General features: G+C 38.9%; 2 protein-coding genes across 24 annotated transcripts in view; both read left to right on the forward strand.

The window, feature by feature from the left end:
- BAZ2B (bromodomain adjacent to zinc finger domain 2B) overlaps nt 1-12,153 on the forward strand; it is a 161,112-nt gene extending 148,959 nt beyond the window's left edge. For 10 of the 16 annotated variants that reach the window (XM_040602593.1, XM_040602600.1, XM_040602597.1 and 7 more), the window contains 9 exons: nt 241-517; nt 656-811; nt 1,261-1,421; nt 2,307-2,617; nt 3,004-3,139; nt 4,789-4,935; nt 7,592-7,851; nt 8,634-8,777; nt 10,042-12,153. In XM_040602593.1, the coding sequence (XP_040458527.1) occupies nt 241-517; nt 656-811; nt 1,261-1,421; nt 2,307-2,617; nt 3,004-3,139; nt 4,789-4,935; nt 7,592-7,851; nt 8,634-8,777; nt 10,042-10,195 (1,746 nt within the window). In that variant the 3' untranslated portion in view covers nt 10,196-12,153. The remainder of the gene's footprint in view (nt 1-240; nt 518-655; nt 812-1,260; nt 1,422-2,306; nt 2,618-3,003; nt 3,140-4,788; nt 4,936-7,591; nt 7,852-8,633; nt 8,778-10,041) is intronic. The other 6 variants (XM_040602604.1, XM_040602606.1, XM_040602607.1 and 3 more) reach the window with 3 other exon arrangements.
- A 2,167-nt stretch (nt 12,154-14,320) lies between these two features.
- WDSUB1 (WD repeat, sterile alpha motif and U-box domain containing 1) overlaps nt 14,321-17,162 on the forward strand; it is a 32,209-nt gene continuing 29,367 nt past the window's right edge. For 5 of the 8 annotated variants that reach the window (XR_005829385.1, XR_005829386.1, XM_040604345.1 and 2 more), the window contains exon 1: nt 14,974-15,267. The gene's annotated coding sequence lies outside the window, so the exon portion shown is untranslated. Of the gene's footprint in view, nt 14,560-14,816; nt 15,268-17,162 lie in introns of those variants that run through there. The other 3 variants (XM_040604347.1, XM_040604351.1, XM_040604346.1) reach the window with 3 other exon arrangements.

A 17,162-nucleotide genomic window follows, 5' to 3' on the forward strand; every position in this document is an offset into this window, starting at 1 on the left:
TTCAGAAATGCGACACACCATACCCTTCTTATAAAAGGTATTATTTTTTAAGCATTAACAGGGCCCTAAGAAGTGTTACATGTTAGTGTTACATTAGTTTTTCTTCAAACTAATCAAAGTACTGAGTAAAGACCTCCTTTCTGTTTTGATTGTTGTTTGACAAATAGCATCCTAATGATAATTCAGGTTTCTGGGTGATTACTAATGGTAGTTGTAATTGTGTTAATATATTCTGTGTAGCAGATGAAGGCTGGACTACCTATAATGGGACTTCAGTTTTGTGGATGGCCTACAGGAGTTCTTACTTCAACTGTTCCATTTCCATCTCCTTTACCTGCTCTTGGATCAGGGTTGGGATTGTCAGAAGTGAATAGTAACTCATTCGTGGCATCTAGTGTTCCTGCAAGTAAAAGTGAATCACCAGCACTACAGACTGAAAAACCAGCTTCTGCCTCTGCTACAGCAGTTGAAGTAGCCAAGGCAGTAGATTACCCTAACCCAAAACCTATACCAGAAGGTAAGTACATAATACAGCAATAAGATGGAACTCCATGAAGGATAATTTCTACAGTGCTACTATGATGTTACAATTTATTATTTTTATAATCTGCCTACAAATGCCTGCAAGTGTCTACATATGCTTGTCTTGATTTAGAAATGCAGTATGGCTGGTGGAGGATTACTGATCCAGAGGACCTAAAATCTTTGCTTAAAGTGCTGCATCTCAGGGGAATAAGAGAAAAGGCCTTACAAAAGCAAATACAGAAACACATGGATTATATCACTCTGGCCTGCATCAAAAACAAGGACGGTATGTAACTGGTATTTATGTTATGCATGGTGTTGGGGCATAAGACAACTGGCATAGAGCCCAACAAGACATGTTTAGATGCAGATAAGAGTAGCTGCTGGAGAAAAAAGGTAAAGGTCTCATTGTAGTTGCCTTTTAACCAGCCTTGCTGTGTAAAGTTACAAGGTTGGAGAATTTTTTTATACAAATTGCTGTAGTGGCCTAAGTGTTGGTAACCTTTTTAAGCTCCTTCTGTCTCTGCAACACTAGCTCAGGCTCTCCTTCCCCTTCCTGCCTTTAAATTGCAAGTGTGAAAACCTACAGAATTTGTTGTCCATGTTAGGTATCTCAAAGAGGCGTACACTTTAACAACACTTCTTCAGTGTGGAGTGACAGGTAAATTAGCTTGAATTTACTCAGAGAAGTTACAATACTAATTGAAGTAATAACAATGTAATTCTTCAACACAGTTGCAATTATTGATATCAGTGAAAATGAAGATAACCAGGTAACTCGAGATGTTGTGGAAAACTGGTCAGTAGAAGAACAAGCCATGGAGATGGATCTTGCTATTCTTCAGCAGGTGGAAGATCTAGAGCGGAGAGTTGCATCAGCTAGTTTACAAGTTAAGGTAAAACCAATTTTTAGTAAAATGTCTCTTTAAAATAAGCGGTAAGAATTTAGATAGTAGCACTGCTTGTGCTGTTGGTAAGTGCCTTCTTATTCCATCTTTAATTGTCTGCAAATAAAACAAATGCACTGCAGCAGTATCGTGCATATTTGTGTTTGAAATACTTCATTGCAGTTAAATCTTCAGCTGAAGATGCTCAGAATGGCAGTTCATGGGGAGTGTTCTTGCACAGTGTACAGTTCCCTGCATGTTTTGTTAACCTTCTATGTTTTATTGCATATAAATTGCTTAATTATAGTTAGTTTTGACACTGTTCTGCCTAGTTTGGGTGATTGTTGCTGTTAATGCATTCAGAAAAGCCTACAAGTGCTTGAGTATTGTAGAATCGTGGAGAAGTGATGGTTGTGAGTGTGAAAGAGTTAAAAATTCACTGGCTGTCATTACAATTTGGAATTTTTCCAAGGTGGGTGTAGGGATACCAAATTGTATATGTTCGGTTGTAGTACGGATGTAGTGTTTGGGATCTAGTTTGTTGTAGGGGTGGATGTTACTTCTGTGTGATTGATAACTGCCTCCTGAGCCTGTTGAAGAGATAGACCTATTCTGACGTTTCATCCAATAGAACAGGATGCTTCAAAAGGAGATAAGAATGCAGACTGTTGCAGAAAGGTCCCTTCAGAAAACCTGGTAATGCTTATATTTTTTGATTAATTATTTAGTTGTCCGAATGTTTTGGAAACTGTCTCTACAGATGGATTACAAGTAACCAAGATCTACTGGAAACAGCGCTTCAGTTACTTAGTTTGATTCCGTAACACAGTTCCTCTGTTTACACACTTAAGTTAACAGCAACCAATAAATGCACAAACCTTTCTATTAACATAGGGTTGGCTGTGTCCTGAACCTGCATCAGAGAGAGACGACTTGGTATATCGTGAACATAAGTCAATTACTAGATTGCACAAGAAGCACGATGGAGATTGTGCTGGAGGCGGAGAAGGCAATACCAGCTCTCTAGAGCGGAAGAGTGACAACCCTCTAGATATAGCTGTAACCAGGCTTGCTGACTTGGAGCGGAACATAGAGCGAAGGTATCTGAAGAGCCCCTTAAGTACCACCATTCAGATCAAACTGGATAATGTGGGCACAGTTACTGTCCCTGCTCCTGCACCATCCGTTAGTGGTGATGGTGACGGGTAGGTTATTGAGATTAACTTGAAAAATTATTGTGCTTCTTTGCTAATTGGAGCCTATTTTCTTATTGCCTGTTATCTATGTACTTTCTTGTATGTCTGTGATCCATATGGATCATGTTATTCTGCATGGTGCTTTGTAAAGATATTTTTTTGTTACGTTTGTTGATAATCTTGCAAAGTTATCTTACATTTAACTGGTTGTGACTAAGCTTTGAGGCACGTAGCTACAGTCTGTGCACTACATGAAATTTAGTTGCTTAAACTTTATACTTATTGGCTGTGTACGTTTTGTCATTGCTTGGCTTTCAATGTGATAATGATTGTTCCACATTTAAATGTAAGAAACATGGATGTGACCTACTTAATTTCTCTGTATTTCAATGCAGAACAGAAGAGGACATTGCTCCAGGGCTAAGGGTATGGAGAAGGGCATTGTCAGAAGCGCGTAGTGCTGCACAGGTAGCTCTGTGCATTCAGCAGTTACAGAAATCAATAGCATGGGAAAAATCTATTATGAAAGTTGTAAGTGTTTTTAATTTTTAAAAAATAATACTGTAACTAAATTATTTTTGCTATATCATATTCCACTTTTAGGCACTTCAAGATACCATGGTTAATAATGTGGGTTTTATTACTGCATGTAAAACTTAATACAGTTAAATAGTACATTTTGCACAGATACATATAGGCCTAGTGGAAAAGATTGTCCCTTGCTTGCCAAATTCAGCATACTGAATGTTCTGAGATAAAAAACCCATGTAGCTTGTTGCTTTTTATTTAAGATGGTAATTACTCTTTGTTGTTAACATTTAGGTAAAAAAAAAAAGAGTAATTTCTGGCTCTGTCTGATGAAAGATATTCTGTCTGGTGGAGTATTTCTGATCTCACATGTGACATAAGCTTTATGGAGGTTCAACAGCACATATCCCAATTAAGGACTTAATTTTTCAGAAAGTTAATATGTTCCAAATATGTGGCTTTTTTGCATGCACACTTCTTACACCTGAACATACAAATTTGGCAAGTGTGTGAGCAAATAGGCTGAAATACCCGTTTCCTTGTACACTTACCAAGTAGATCTGTGTTAACTCCATGTACAAAGAAGGTATGCAAAATGCATCTGTTGAAATTTGCATAGACCTTTGAACCTCAGATTTCTGAAAGCAAAACTATTACTACAGCAGTAGTGATTATGATGTGATTAAGTATGGCCACTGCTATGTAGTAGGTAGCAAAAGTGATTCTTCCATTAGTGATCTTTTCCCTAATCTTTTAATTTCTGCTAGTCCTATACAGATTCTAATTATATTTGGACAATTAAAGGATTATTTAAATAGACATTCTAGTGTAAGGCTGTACCTTTTGAGTTTCTATAGCTATAAGTTTAAAGCTGTATCTTTAGAGAAAAAAGTTTATGAATTTTGTAGGAGCACTTGAAAAGGCATTTGAATTTTTCAAGGTGTAGTAATTTATTATCCAGAGAAAATGTATAGTGTCAATCTCAATTTGATTGAAATGTTCTGTGCATTTAATTACACAGTAAACATAAGTATTTAGTGAAAACATGGGGAGACTTTTAAGTTGTTGAAAAAGAAGTCCAGATATAAGTGTGTATCCAAATGACACAGTGTACGTAAGAAAACTGACAATGCATTTTTTCAGTTAGTGTGAATTTTAGGAAGTGCTAGGATCATTTGTTTTACCTCACTGAATTTGTTCATGGTGGCCTTTGGATAAGATCCTTACTGATTATTATTTGAAAATACCGTTATAAAACATAAATTATTTTTATGAAATAGCAACTTATATATGCAGTATAGGCATAAGTAAATATTCCTGAGCTAGTATGTGTAGGCCAAGTGACTTTGATGGGTATAAGATACCTTTACTTTTCATGAACGTTAATGAAATACAAAAAAATATTGATGGTTTTATGTGCTGAAGGACACCTATCTTATAATGAATTGCTTTTCAAATGTCTTCCTAAATGTAGTCTTTAGATTAGTTCCTCGCATACTGTATATGTATTCTTTTACAAATGAGATCATTAGTAGACTCTGATTGTGGCAAAATGAAAGTAATTTTGAGAGTGAATTTATATGTTTGGAGGGGAGAGGTAATTTAGGTACTATTCCTGTGTTTCAAATTTTAAAAATTGAATTGTATTACAGTACTGCCAAATTTGTCGAAAGGGAGATAATGAGGAACTGCTGCTCCTTTGTGATGGTTGCGATAAAGGTTGCCATACCTACTGCCACAGACCCAAGATCACGACCATACCAGATGGTGACTGGTTTTGTCCTGCCTGCATAGCAAAGGTAATACTAACCATAAAGGTGAAGTGACATACAGTAACCTTTTTATATATGGTAAAGTTACAAGTCTACCAGTGCTTTTTTCAATGAAAACAATGAACTGTATGTTTTGTGTTGGGCTGCCATTAAATAACGAGATTAATAGTTTTATTTAACTTGGATTTTAGTGGCAGTAAAGGCTACAGTTCTATTTGTTTTAAACTGTATTTTTTTTAAATTTAAGTAGGTACAGGGGTTTTTTGCTGATTCAATACCATGTTTTTTTTTATTTCTCTTTTAGAATTTTTTCAGTATTTGTCTTTCAAGCTTAATTTTGAAGTGTTGACAGACCAATGTCTTAGATTCTCTTTGAAAAGAAAAATCAGAGAAAATACTTTTCTGTCATTTTTGTACAACATACTTTAGTTTTAGGTTTTTGGTACGCAGTACATTAGAGAGTCAGTCTGTGTATGTTTCCTGTGAGGTTTGGTTTGGGTTTTTTTCCTCTCCCAAGAGCAATAGTCTAAATAGAACTTTAGAATGGCTCCATTGAAATGACTGAATTAGCAGTTAGTGTTGCTTAGAAGTTCACGATGTTCCCATCTCTAGTTAGTCCTAAAATTAAATGCATTTTTTGCAAAACTTATTTTTTCTACCATTACCTGTGAACACTGTAACTGAAGAAGTAGCTTTACAGTAAACACTCAATTTTGTATTTTTTTTGGTTATTCTCAATGTGATCCTTTTTTCTGTGTGTATTCCACAAAGTGGTAAGGAAGACAAATTGTTTTTTAAATTGTTATGTCCAACAGAAGTAAGAGAAACAGGTTACTGTTGAGAGTTGATTGTGTAATAGTTTATAAGGGGTTAACTCATGCTGTAACTTTTTCTGTCATCATTGTTGTTATATTACAACTTACCTTGTTATAAAGATAGAGAGTACCCTATCATGCTGTAACTTACCCGATCATTTCTCTTGATATTTCCCTCTTCCCCCCCCTGCCCCAACTACTGGGTTTAATATAACAGAAAAATGTGGGGGTGGGGTTCTCAGTTTGGTGGGTTTTGTTGGTTTGGTGTTTTTTTCCTGTCCCAAATTTGGCTGAAAGCTGGAGATGTAAAGGTGACAGAAATTTAAGGTGAAATTCCAGCAGAACTTTAAAACACGTTGAATATTGATTCAGAGTTCTGCAAAACATTGAAACTTTTGTTGAAGACTAGATATAAACTATGTTATCATAATTAAACTCAACTTTTTTTTTTTTTCTTGTCTAAACCAAGAAAAACACGAGTATCTGCCATTACACCTACTTAAAATGAATATTCACAGAATCTCTGAAAGTCAGGTCTTAGGTGATTATGGTTGATCTGTTCACATTGCCTTACATTGTGTTTTTAACCAAATGGCTGAAAATCAGCATTCCTTTTCAATTGCCATGTCAACTGATGTACTTGGACTGTTTTTCTGTTCTTGGACCAAGAACATAGTGATGATACAGAGTTGTGTTCAGAGAGTGCAATTATTTACAGATATTTCCAGTGTTCTGTGTTAAGCAAAAGTAACTCTATACACAACATGCATTTTTTCATATTGGTGCATTCATCCATCTCATCTGATTTGTACAAACTTGACTACAGTTTTCACCATGCTAGTTACAATCAGTGCCGCATGCTTAAGAAAGTCATTTACCTGAAATAAAGAAATCGTGTAGTAATAGCAGGCAGCAAAATCTGCATATTCTTACCTCTGGAAAAGTATATTATAAAAATACAGGCTTAGACAACTTTAAAACCATAGTGTTTTGATAGGAGAATATAAAATATAAATGTTACAGTTCAAAAATTGTTCACACTATCTAAAGTAGTCTTAGTAGCACAGGTACAACTTAGTACTTTTGATGCTGGCTCTCTTCCTGAAAATTGCTTTATCCTTTCATTCTTTGACTGTCAAGTCTTTTCAGTGGCATCACATGCTTGACTTGACGTTCCACAAAGGTCCTATTCTGATGATCAGAATGAGGTCTTCAAGTACTTTACCACATTACAATGCTGTTAATATCCATAACAACTTCTTTCATCTTAAGCGTACCCCTTAATTTCATCTTACTGTCTATAAATAATTGTGTATTATAGTTGTATATTAAATATGTTCGTTTTTTCCCATTTAGCAGCATTCTTGTATTGTCATACTCCTTATACATCCTCCTGCAATTGTCTTGTAGCCAAGCTATCTATATCTTTCATATCTAGCTTTTAATCTTTAAATCAATTGATCCTGTCCGTGACTTTTTTTAATAACCCTTTTCCAGTTTTCCTTACCTTGCAAATAATATCATTGCTTGAAAATGAATAATACTATTCCAGCTGTGATTATAACAGTCATTTTAGGAATAGACAAATCTTTGTATAAAAAGTATGCCAGCCTGGCTTGTTAGGAGGCACTGTTTTACCAATCTGCAGGTCAGGTGCTTTTATATTGTCACAAGTTGAGAACCTGAATCACTAGTAACAGGAATTTCTACAGCCTTACTTGCCTTTAGAGAAGAGCAAAAAATGAATAATCTCTGGTATTAAACATTTTGGTGCATCTGTTTATCTGATCTTCATTCCTGCCTATCAATAATAACAGAGGTTTCTGTAATTTCTTGGTTATTGCTTATTTCAGTTCTCTCTATTGTAGGCAAGTGGTCAAACTCTAAAAATAAAAAAACTTCAAATCAAAGGAAAAAAAAGCAATGAACAAAAGAGAAGCAGGAAATTAGCAGGAGATACAGAGGATGAAGATTCTGCAACTACAAGCGCCTCTTTAAAAAGAGGGAAAACAGAACCTAAAAAAAGAAAAATAGATGAAAATGTTTCTGTAATCCAATTAAAGCAAGAAAATTTCACTGCTATTAAGAAACCTAAAAGAGATGACTCCAAGGACCTGGCTATATGCAGGTAAAGTGACAAATTCTAAACTTTGGGTAAGTGTTGTTGAAACAAGTAATGCCTGATTCTTTGTATCTGTGTTCTGGGGAACAAGGACCCCATTTTTGTCACATATCCCTTACAGGTTTTGATAATTTGAGTGTATATATAAAGGATTTAATGTGTGCATGCTGGAGTAACTGCTGTATTTGGTAATGAAGCTCAAGAGGAATGTAACCAAATACTGGAATGTAGTCTGTGAAATCTGGTCCTCCATGCCCTTCCAAGAATGGGAAGAAAGGACCCTGACAGCAGTGGTACTGGCAGCTTTCTCAAATGTTGCAAAGATCATTAATCCACTCTGTCCAAAAGGTGTTGCATTACACAGGAGGAGACGGGAATGGGAATGCATCTTCGTTTGTAGTATTGCTGGTCAGTCAAAAGTGACACAGTTTGGCCTTGTCACAGTTTTGGAAAACCAGTATTAGCACCTGTTTTACTTGTTTGCAGATGGTTTACATTGAGGTTTTAATACTGAAGTTGCAGGGCTGCATTTTTCTTTCAGAATGTTGATCACTAGAATTTCATCTTACATAGGTTGCCTGGAGATAACTTAATGCTATTTTAAATGCGCGGGTAAGATGTCATCTTCATCAGCGTTGTTCTGAGCCTTGCACTGGGCACAGAATAAAGTGTTTTCCTTTTATAAAGTGAATGGGTTGGCAGTATGTGATGAATTGAGGAACGGTGAAAAACATCTGTGGATATATTAATAGCTTAAAAATACTGATTTAAAATCTTGTTTTATTCAGCATGATTCTCTCAGAATTGGAAACTCACGAAGATGCCTGGCCTTTCTTACTTCCTGTAAACTTGAAACTTGTTCCTGGTTATAAGAAAGTTATTAAAAAACCTATGGACTTTTCCACCATTAGAGACAAGCTAAACAGTGGACAGTAAGTAAACCTATTTTACTTTATATTTTTAAAATATTTAAACACTGAAATACAGTACATTTTTTAAAGCTAAACTGTTTCAATCTGCCTGCTTGAGCACCCCTGTGATCACTTCTTTAACTGTATACTTTTGACTTTGCTATATCTAAGTGAAATAGCATGTTAGGTGGGAGAACCTCTGAAACTGGCTGAAACCCAGTAAAACTGCCAGGTCAAATGCACAAAATAGAACAACAGGAAAAACTTTTATTTCCTCATCTTTCCTCATTGAGACATCATAATGTTACTACATGTAAGCAAGAACCAACTCTGTGGGCTTTAAGCTAGTGGAGGTCCCTGTAAATGATGTTGCAGTTGTGGAGTGAATTGGTTCCTCTGTTGTGGGAAGCCAGGTGACATTTCAGTAATGGTGGTTAATCATTTTATAGTCCTAGAATTAGACTCCACAACTTTTTTAAAAAGAAAAAGACACTACTTGCCTCTGTTCCCCTTCCCTCCTTGTTACAGCCCTGTGCTCTAATGACTCCCCACCACCAAAGAAAATTTTGTCATCTCTAAAGACTGACCCTCCTCAGCATCTGCCAGTTGCACACAAAGTGGATTTCCTAGTATAACTAGAGCTTTTTAACCTCTTCAGGCTTTTTCTCCCTTGAATGTGCACTTTAAATGCTCCACACATGCTTGTTCGTATCGGTAGACTTGTAACTTTCAATGTCTTTCTTTTAAATAATAATTCCTGTGAATATTGGAACACTGGGCCATGTATATTCAGGATAATGAAAACAATAACAAAGCCAATGTTACAGGATTGATCTGGGCAGCATTTTTGTGCCTGGTTATTCCTCTTGTACATAAATGTAGTGTACTCAACACTTACTTTGAAAGGACTTGACCCCAAGAATAGATGAATAAATGGAAAACAGCCATAGCATTTTACCTAGAAAGCTATTGAAAGGAAGGGGAAAGTTAATTTTAAAAAAAATTTTTTTTCCAGTATGGGCTTGAAATTCTAACTTCTGGAGTTTTTGAGGAAGATTAACAAATACAATGACAAAAGAGTATTTCCTTCCACTGATGTTCATTTTCTTGTTAATATTTAAATTAAAACTAAAAAATCATAATTAACATGTACAACATCCGTTGAATATTCTGTGGCTGGTTGTAAATTCACGGATGTTAAGGTAGTTCTTTCTCATGTAGTTGAAGTGGTTTTCCCCTTTGATTCTCCATGTTCTAAAAGTCGCTCACCTTTTTCTTCTTTCAGGTACCCTAACCTTGAAGCATTTTCGCTAGATGTCAGGCTTGTTTTTGACAACTGTGAAACCTTTAATGAAGATGATTCTGACATAGGCAGGGCTGGCCACAACATGAGGAAGTATTTTGAAAAAAAATGGACAGAGATTTTCAAAGTGAGCTGAAGTTACCAGAAGTCTTTCTTTCTCTTTCTCTTTTTTTTTTCTTTTTTCCATTAAATGAGGACTGATAAGACCAGCAATGTGAACTGTATTTACATGAAAGTGCAAGGCACATGCATAACTAATGACTGTTTTTTTCATTTAAAATATCACAGAGTTGTGATACTAGTTCTAAAGGCTTCACTCCTACAGCAACCATGGCCCCTTGGTTATTGGGTTGTGTGTTTTAACAAACTAATTTAGGTAGAACAGGGAAGCACACCCAAAGAATTTCAAAGAAAGGGGTGTTATAGTGCAATAGCAATTTAAAATATATCAAAACGCACTGAATATTCAACCACCAGAGCTCTACTTGGGGAAATGGTTCTCTTTTCCCTTTCAATAAATATCTATTTTTCATTTTTTTACTTTGTAGTTTATTTTTTAGTGAATGTATTTAATTTTATGAATTATTTATGATTATACAGCATTCAGAATCTTCGTTTTCTGTGAAAAGGAAGAATTAGAAAATTGCTTTAAATCTTGAAAATACAACAAGGAATGTTTTAAAATATAAAACAAAGCCAAGTAAAACTGTTTACACTGTTGTGCTGTAAAAGCACTAAAAATTAAACTTTACTGTAGAGTTACAAGTACATTTATATATATGTTGCTGCATCACTTGTGTAGTTAAATTGTATTTCAAGACAGTGAAGAAAAATTGAGACATGTATATACTGTTCATTATTGTTTATATTAAGTCTTGTTTTAAATATGTATGATGTGTACATATTGTTTGCAGACATTATTGTTTATGCCTTAGGAGGATGGTAGCATTTTATTTTAGTCTTAAGGTAATTATAGCTATATGGCTTGTACAGTAATTATCCTCTACCAACACTGTGGAGTCTCCTTAATCTTGGTAGTGCCTGCCTTTAAAACAGGGTGTAGGGGATATTAGTTTTCCATTTTTTCTATTTTGTTATATAATTTCAAGCCACCACGGCCTCAAATTCAAGTATAATCATTTGTATCCATGTGGAATAAAATTGTGACAATTTCCTACGCACACAATATTTTTTCATAGAAACATTTCCCTCCATTTGCCTTGCCACAGAAATAACAAAGACATTTGTAACCACTGTGTTTTATCTACTGTGTGTTGTGGTGGCCTGTTGGGGCAGATAGATCAGAATTTTTTTTGTACTAATGTAACAGTACTTGAAGTTTTATTTAAAAGAAATGTTGTGGAAAGGTAGCATTCTTTTTGTTTTCCTTTTTTAGGAGTGTTATTTTTCACTAGTATGTGTGGCACGGATACAATAAAAGACTGTTTTGCAAACCAGATTTTCTTGGCGATTTTAATACTTCAGATCCTGTGTATACAGGATTTTTTTAATATCTTGGGAGCCTTGCATTTAACGTTCAGTTCTTACTATGACGCATCTAATTCTCCTGGCCTTTTAATGGTAATTCAAACAGAAGCCATTGCCAAGCAGTCAGAGTGCAGTGAGTGTAAATAACGTTAGCTGAGGCCTTCAGGTATAACCATCGGGTTGCCTAGTGTTTGACCTGGTTTTGCCAGTCCTGTTTACTGTTGCTACGGTGTAAATGCACATGATAATTTAAATAGATGCCACATGTAATTTTTCTGAAAACCACTGTCCGTTTAAGGTTTTGTTCTTTTTCTGGTCTGTGGACGGGGCAGGAATCATAATCCTTGCTCTGACTGAAGCACACAGAATTACAAATGAATATTGTGGAACTCCAGTGCTGATCGCTCCCTCACCAAGTAATGTTTTGGGTTGGGTTTTTTTGGGGGGGAAGTGTTGTTTTTTGCTTTTAAACTAGCCCTTCCATGTTTGAGTCTTTAAGCCTTGTTTTATATACTTCCTTGCCATTGTACTTCTTGTCTCTGCTGAGAAAGAACAGTCAATGCCTGATTTTTAATAAAACTTTTGTTTCCGTTGTCCTCCCCAGAACATCTGGTTCAATAATATTTTTCTTTTCTGATGTGCTGTTAGAATAATTTGTGTTGCCTAGAATAAAATACTCACATTTGGGTGTCAGGCACTCTTGCATTCTAACATGAGCTCCACCACTGACTGCTTCGCACCTTCCATTTTCATCTCCTTTCTGAAGACATCAATAAAAGGTTTGCTGACATGTTCCAGAGATGTGAAGATAAATCAGTGTTTTGAACATATGATGGTATGCTTCTAAGAGTGTTACAACTATGCTTAGATTATTTGGAAAACTATTTATTTGATGCCAAAAAATTGATTTCTTTCTCACATTCTGTACAGGTTAATGCTTTATCTGCTGTACTAAATGTAATTCTAGTTTTCTGGAAAGTTAGAACAACATTACTAGCTACACTGCATACATGGTTACGTTTTTTCAGCTTGTATCCTAATCTATCTGAACAGCTGGGAAAGTTCAAGTGGTAACAGCTGCTATAGCTGTGACAGTCAGATAGGCATCACCTTTCTTAAATGGACATGACCAATGTATTGCTTTGCTCACTTAGCAGCCAGTGTCTTCATTACTGTTTCAGTAAAATTGAATTTACAGGAATTAACTGTATTTTAATGGCAAGCTTGAATCGTACACATGCCATCATATATCTCCATAGAAAAGAGCTGGGATTTAACCACTAGAAAAATGTGCTTAACATTTTTTACTAACTTTCTCTCCTGGTGATGTTTCTGTCTGTCAGTTTTCTTAAAGGAAAAGTTTTTCCATTGTGCTCTCTTCTTTTTTAAATGAAGTATGTTGGTCTTGGTTTAGAGAATTTATTGACAAGCTGTCAAACTCTTTTATTTTAAAGTACTGTTAATGGTGCTCCATGAAGAGTGTTCTGGTTGTGAGCGTGGGTTCTATTTTATCTCTTGGCATCTCTTTGAAAAAAACTGAATGATACAGAAGTAGCTGAAAATCTGGAGTTGCAGTTGTCTTGGACAAAGTATGTATCTTTAAAAAGGGGTCTAAAGCTTTTTCTTTATTCTTTTTTTTCTTTCTTAAATATTATTTCTGTTGCTTCCTACTGACAATTGGAAGGGTACGGGGTGCTCTGTTAACTGTGAATGGGCACAGGCATCTGAGGAACAGTAGTTTTATGTAAAATGGTGAATGGGTAGCCTAGAGGACCTGGTTTGTTAAACCTGTATCATTCCTTGATGTCGGATTTTACCAAAACTGTGCCTGCAAACTGAGGGCTAAAGACTGACATCAGGAAAGCCACAATTATGCTATTTAAACTACCTTGAGCCTAGAATTTCAAAGTTAACCAGAAGTTTTTATAGCTGGTACAGTACATTCAGAAAAATGAATTTGTTATATTTTATTGCACAAACTTCCATTGCGTGTATTATCCAAACTAATCATCATTACTAGAACTGATTGTAGCTAAAATTCTGGGCATGCTACTGATTGTCAATGTCTTATTTAGCAAGTAATTTCAAGTTTCCTGTCCGTAAAATAATATGGAACAGTCTTTTAAGTGTATTGGTGTGGTAGTCACAATCAGCTGTCTACACTCCTCTTCAGTAAGGAAGCCTGTAGCAGTTTATGGCCATGAGGTGTTTTATTTAGTAGCATATATTTACAATGTGTGAAAATTCAGGATTGCTGAATCAATGCAGCACATGAAATAAGACTGAATACTAGCCATCATCTATCATTCAAATAATTAATGGACAGTCACCAGACAGTGAATAAAACAGTGTGCCATCAGGCGACACATACCACAAAACAGAATGCGGCTTCTTACAGGTTCTGACGTGGCCCAGTGCATGGAGGGGAATGTTTCCTGGGGAAAGTGATGCCAAGACAGTGACTTCATTTTCCTCAGTAACGTAGGTGCTGCGATAAACCGTGTATTTTGCATGTATCTGCATGTGAAAAGGGCAATGATGCGGTTGGGGGGAGCTTTATTTGAAACCCCTTTAATTAAGCTGTTGGTCGCAGGTGCCCTCAGGCATTGGCGGGCGCGGCGCCCTGCGGCGGGCGCGGACACTCGCTCCGCCACTGCCACCGGCTGCGCGCGCAGCCTCGGAACGCCCCCACCACCGCTGGAGCTGGCCCTGGAGTGACAGGCACTGGCGCCAGCCAATCAGCTCCCGGGTCCAGCAACGTCCGCAGCTCATCTGCCCCGCGCCGCCCCTCAGCCCTCCGGCGGGGGCCCGTGTCGCGCAGCGGCAGGGCGTGCTCGATCAGACACAGCGGCTGCGGGTCACGGATGGCTCTAGGCCACCGAATCTGTGAAGTGGAAAGGGTCTGGGCAAGGGCTGCGGTCGCAGCGGGGCAAAAGGCCCTCGCACGGCCGCGGCGAGGGGAGGGGAGGGGAGCGGCCGAGCCCACCCCCACCACCCCGCGGCCAGGGCGCGGTGAGCCGGAGCGGGCCGTACCACGCAGACAAGGGGGGGGGCGGGCTGGGGAGGGGCTTGCGCGTGCGCAGCGGCGCTGGGCTGTGTGGCGGCTCTGCGCGGCGGGAGTGCTCCGCCGCTGGACGGTATCGTGCCGCCCCGCGGCCCGGCAGGGTGTGAAGGAGGGCTCCCGGGCCCCGCGGGGGCTGGCGGGCAGGCGGTGGCGGTTGGGCCCGCGTCCAGGCGCGTGCGCAGCACTCCCGTGCCCTTGAGGGGCGGCGGACCCTGGGCGGGTGCGGTGTCCCTCCGAGCCGCTGCGCGCGGCTGGGCCCCGGCGCAGGGACCCCGCCGGAGCTGGGGGAGGCGCCCGCCGGCCTGCGCCGCTGCCCCGGCCGCGCGTGCCTGCGGGTGGCTGGAGGCGGGTGGCAGTCACGCCTGGAGCTGCTGCAGCGTTTTCTGCCAGCAGCTGGCGGCGGCCTGTGGGCTCGGAGCGAGCGAGCCGCTGGAGGAGGGAACGCTGCAGCGCTACGCGTCTCTGGCGACAAGTGATCCAGGTTCTCCTTGCTCCCTCAGCTACTTTAAACTGTAGATACATGAGACTTCTCGTTCCTAGGTTTGCTTTTCTGTTCCTGAAATTCTCATCACAACGAGATTAAGGTGCCTTTTTCAGCCTCGTCTTTCCAGAAACCGAGCTCAGGTTGACATCTTACTTTCTGATTGCTGAAGGAAGTATGTTCGTTTTCTTTCTACAGATAAGAGATGTTATTGACAGTACTTAATCTGTTCAATGGGTTTAAAGGGAATAGTAGTAAAAGTAGGAGAATCCTGAAGCTAAAAGAGCATTCAAAGGTCTGATCTTTAACTAAATTGGCGTGCATACGCTGCCTGAAGGGAACAGTTATTTTATCTTTCTATATACACCTTATATATACATGTATAGACATGTATATGTGCATACATTTATACATATTAATGTGACCACACGTATATGGACATGTGTGTGTATATATATATAGAACCACACTTGTTTGCAGTTGCCTCAGTTCTGAAATTATTGTTCAGAATGAAGCACTTAATATCCTGCTGTTTTAGACAAGTTAAATCAGTATAAATAGCATTACTGCTTTTGTTCAGCATAAGCAACTTTTAAGAGTTACAGGCACTTCCTTTTGGCTCTGTGCTTCTTTATTCTCAGGAAGTGTGACTGCGATCTGCAGCATGAGGAGGAACTGTTTGGAACGTACCTTTTTGGGGTGTTTCTGGGCATCAGTGGTGTAAATTGCTTGTCTGATGCTGAGATCTAAACTGGTCCCAGCAGTCTTAAGTACTGGGAAAATGTGCATGGAGTTCACCTTTTCTTTTGTTGTTTTGCATATCAGCAGATGCATTTCTGGAGATGTCCACCACCTTCTCATCACCTCTTAATATTCATTTTTTAACAAATTTGTTACTGAATATGTGATGTTTGCTTTACATGAACATTGGGTCAAATCTCTGATTGGCAGCACAAGCCTGTTGTTGGTGTTTTTATGATGCTTTGCTATCACTAGCATTGCTGCCTAGCAGAAGGGAGCTCCTGGACAAACTCAAATACGAAAAGGAAGCCTACACAGGGTAGAAGCAAGAACAGGTAATCTGGGAGGAATACAGAGAAATTGTCCAAGCAGTTAAGGATCAGGTTAGCAAAGCTAAAGCTCTAATAGAATTTAATCTGGCAGGAACATCAAGGGCAACTGGAAAAGCTTCTGTTGGTGTGTTGGTAATAAGAGGAAGACTAGAGAAAATGTGGGCCTTCTCTGGAAGGAAACGGGACACTTGATTACCTGGGACATGGGGAAGGCTGAGGTACTCAATGACTTTTTTGCCTCCGTCTTCACTGGCAAGTGCTCCAGCCACACCGCCCAAGTCAGAAGGCGACGGCAGGGACTGTGAGAATGAAGAGCTGCCTGCTGTAGCAGATCAGGTTTGAGACCATCTAAGGAACCTGAAGTTGCACAAGTCCATGGCACCTGATGACATGCATGTGCAGGTCCTGAGGGAAGTGGAGGACGAAGTGGCCAAGCTACTATACATCATATCTGAGAAGTCATGGCAGTCTGTTGGAAGTTCCCACTGACTGGAAAAGGGGGGAAAAAATGACCTGGGGAACTACAGGCTGATCAGTCTTACCTCTGTGCCCAGCAAGATCATGGAGCAGATCCTCCTGGAAACTGTGCAAAGGCACATGGAAAATAAGGAGGTGTGACTGGTGACAGCCAACATGGCTTCACTAAGGGCAAATCACACCTGAAAAATTTGCTGGCCTTCTATGACAGGGTTACAGCTTTTGTAGATGAGGGATGAGAAACTGACATCATCTACCTGGACTTGTGCAAAGCATTTGACACTGTCCTGCATGACATCCTTGTCTCTAAACTGAAGAGGTGTGGATTTGATGGATGGACCACTCGGTGAATGAGGAATTAGCTGGATGGTCACACACAAAGAGTTGTGGACAATGGCTTGATGTCCAGGTGGAGACCAGTGACAAGTGGTGTTCCTCAGAGGTCAGTGTTGGGACCGGTGCTGTTTAACACCATGGATGCTGGGATCAAGTGGACCCTCAGCAGGTTTGCTGACGCTAC

Source organism: Falco naumanni, chromosome 8, assembly GCF_017639655.2.
Source record: "Falco naumanni isolate bFalNau1 chromosome 8, bFalNau1.pat, whole genome shotgun sequence".
Classification (NCBI taxonomy): domain Eukaryota; kingdom Metazoa; phylum Chordata; class Aves; order Falconiformes; family Falconidae; genus Falco; species Falco naumanni.